Raw genomic sequence first — 3,016 nt, forward strand, 5'->3', positions numbered from 1 at the left:
GTAACGTGGCCGGGTTCACGGTTTTAGAAAAAAGATTTAAGGCTCAAAAATATTTGGTGCCCACGCACTCTCCGTGATGTTCTCCAATCCTAAGTTCAATTAACTCGACCTGAGTGTTCATCCCTCCAAAGGAATTTTGGCATGGTTGAGGAATCAATGAGGATCTTCGGGCATGGCAGTCGCTCACCTTTTCTTCCTTGATTTTATAGTCACACGACTTTGTCCTCACCTGGCAATTTTATTATTATTTTTTTGCCTTTCACTTTTTCTTCTTCTTCTTTTTTTTAACAAGTCGCGTGACTTTGCATTTGTCTTTGATTTGCTGGAAGTGATTGCGACTACCTCATTCCATGATTGATGGAGAATTACCATTGTGGCATTGTTATCTTTTGACCTCTTGAAGAATAAAGGATAAACATTGTGGTTTTGACATTCCTCAACCTTTTGACAGATAACCATTGTTGTATCTTTAGATGCATACCCTTAATGAGTTTTGAACACTCGGTCAGATTAAGCGAACACTACCCTGCCCCTGGGTTAAAAATGAAGGTTTTTTCTGAATAGAAATGAAACCTCTACTTCAAGGCTCAAAGGGGTTGACGAGGGTCTATCTCCCTTATTTCTCCGATGTTTGGGGATTTGAAACAATGCCTGTACATCATCAGCAAGGTTTTATTCAAAAGCGCACCGTTTGAAATTCTTGGTATCATGCTCATCATCCTCCCTCCAGAGTTACTTGCTTTTTTTTATTTACAAGAGTTGAGTACAACAAGAAAATAAAAGCGAATGGATTGTTTCAAGACAAAAATATTCAATGTATTAAGATTATTATTCAAAAACAAACGAGTTTTGCATACGAGAAAGTGCTTAACGAAACAATAAAATTACAAATGAGAATGCAGAATGAAACACAAATTGCCAACATTGAAGAGACTTGGCTCCGTCTGGATCTATTGCTTTAGAAGGTACATCTTGCAATCTCGACCTCTGCTCAGGCGTGGGGAATTCAATTTATACGCAGACCGTTTGGCGTGAAGCAAATTGCCTTGGAATCAATGAGGTTTTGAACTGTGCCTTTGAATACATTGCAACCTTCAATCGAATGGCCAGGTGCCCCTGAATGGAACTCGCAGTAGGCGTTGGGATCATATCCTTCAGGATAAAGAAAAGGAGGAGGCCCAAGCTGTTTTAATTCCACTAAAGAATTTCGGAGTAAATGAGAGAGCAACTGACTATGCGGCATTGGAATCGGTTCATATACCTTTCTTGGCCTTCTTTGATTCTGCCCACCCTGTGGTCGGCGATTTTGTCTATATCTCTGCTGTTGTTGCGGAGCATACTTAACTGATTGATTATACAGAACAGGCTCTTGTTGCACAAATTGAACTGGTGGCTGGCTAATAGTTGCAGCGCAGATTTGTGGAGCATCCTGATCAGGAGTAATTTCTGTCATTTGATAGCAAGGGATCTGAACTGGAGAATAAGCATGATCTTTCTCTTCAACTTCGGAAATTGTACTTGTTTCTTCACCATCTTGTTCTGGGAATTCAAAATTAGTAGCAGTGTTTTGAATCCTACCAGTCATAAGACCGTGCTCAATTCTTTCTCCGATGACAACCAAAGTTGAGAATTCAGAAGCGGCACATCCAACCATCCGATTCAGATAGGGGTCTTGTAAAGTGTCCATGAACATGTCTATAAGTTCACGTTCCAAGAGAGGAGGTTGAACCCTGGCAGCTAGCTCCCTCCATCTTTGTGCATATTCTCTAAAGGATTCGTCAACCTTCTGAGTCAAACCCTGAAGTTGAATTCTGGTAGGAACCATATCACTGTTATGTTTGTAATGCTTGAAAAAGGCTTTGGCTAGATCTTTCCAAGTGCGGATGTTGGTCCTTTCAAGCTGGGTATACCATTCAAGAGATGCCCCACTAAGACTATCCTGAAATAAGTGCATTAGAAGTTTATCATTTTCTGCATAAGGAGCCATCTTGTTGCAAAATGCCTTGATGTGTGTTATTGGGCAAGTGGTACCCTTGTACTTCTCAAAGTTGGGGGCTTTGAACTTAGGAGGAATCTTGATATCAGGCACCAGGCATAAACTAGCAGCATCTAAACCAAGGCAATCACGATCCTCGATAGCTTTCAATCTCTTATCCAAAAGACGGAGCTTACCCTCATCTTCATCCATTGGAAACTTAAAGGTATCATATGACGAAACAGAAAGATTTTCACGGTGCGGAGCCTCGTTGACGGGAACTCGCATAGTGTTTCTAACATTCTGATTTAAAGGGACCTCTTGGGTAGGATTGACGACTTTCTGATGAACGCCACTTGGATCAACAGTAACATCCGGCCTCTGAACATGTTGCCTTAACTCTTCTTGTCCACGGGTAACGGTTTGGATAGCTTCCAAAAATTGACCCATAGTAGTCCCTATCTGAGCCCTAATCTCTGCCATGTCTGTCTGAATTTGCTCCATGATTAACCTCGAATGTCGGGAAATCAATTTTGCAGTTTCTGATTCCAGATACAAGTTAAGATGCAAATAAGCTCCTGGTAGAAATGCATGTCATGTATGAATGATAAACTCCTATGATGCAATGGTGTATGAATATATTTTATTTTATATTTTTTCATGCAATGCAATGTGGCATAGAGCGGGGGTTACTATAAGGATACCCCACACATTTTAAGGGATAAACCCAAGGAAACCCCTCAAGGGCTGGGATAATGATAGATGGATGGAAACCCAAACCCTACAAGTTAGAGGGTGCGCGAGAACAAGCATGGAGTGACCGTTCAGGACAGTCACTAGATCTTATAGCCATCGAGAGGCCAATCGAACGCATGCTAACGAGGTTGTCCTTCGTATGAGGGATGTGATTGTTTTTAGAAATAGAATCTTTACAGGCTCGGGGACACGTAGATGTAAGCACGGGGTGACTGTTCATGACAGTCACTAAGTCTCATGGCCATCGAGAGGCCAATCAACGTGCATAAGTGGAGGTGTCCTTCG

At 41.6% G+C, this 3,016-nt stretch overlaps 1 protein-coding gene across 1 annotated transcript; it reads right to left on the bottom strand.

The window, feature by feature from the left end:
* Positions 1–1,006: 1,006 nt before the first annotated feature.
* On the bottom strand, positions 1,007–2,479 carry LOC131630237 (uncharacterized). The gene is made up of 2 exons (XM_058901023.1): positions 2,003–2,479; positions 1,007–1,939 (listed from the first exon to the last, which is right to left on the bottom strand). Exons 1-2 carry the CDS (start codon positions 2,477–2,479, stop codon positions 1,007–1,009), a joined length of 1,410 nt encoding a protein of 469 aa, XP_058757006.1.
* Between the last annotated feature and the right edge of the window lie 537 nt (positions 2,480–3,016).

Source organism: Vicia villosa, unplaced genomic scaffold (genome assembly GCF_029867415.1).
Source record: "Vicia villosa cultivar HV-30 ecotype Madison, WI unplaced genomic scaffold, Vvil1.0 ctg.000663F_1_1, whole genome shotgun sequence".
In the NCBI taxonomy this organism is placed as follows: domain Eukaryota; kingdom Viridiplantae; phylum Streptophyta; class Magnoliopsida; order Fabales; family Fabaceae; genus Vicia; species Vicia villosa.

What these genes read in the sequence shown, in the direction of transcription:
- LOC131630237 (XM_058901023.1), bottom strand. Translation starts at nt 2,479, where the DNA reads ATGGAGCAAATTCAGACAGACATGGCAGAGATTAGGGCTCAGATAGGG. An exon ending in GCCCAATAACACACATCAAG is followed by an intron (nt 1,940 to 2,002) that starts GCATTTTGCAAC and finishes CACTTATTTCAG; the next exon opens with GATAGTCTTAGTGGGGCATC.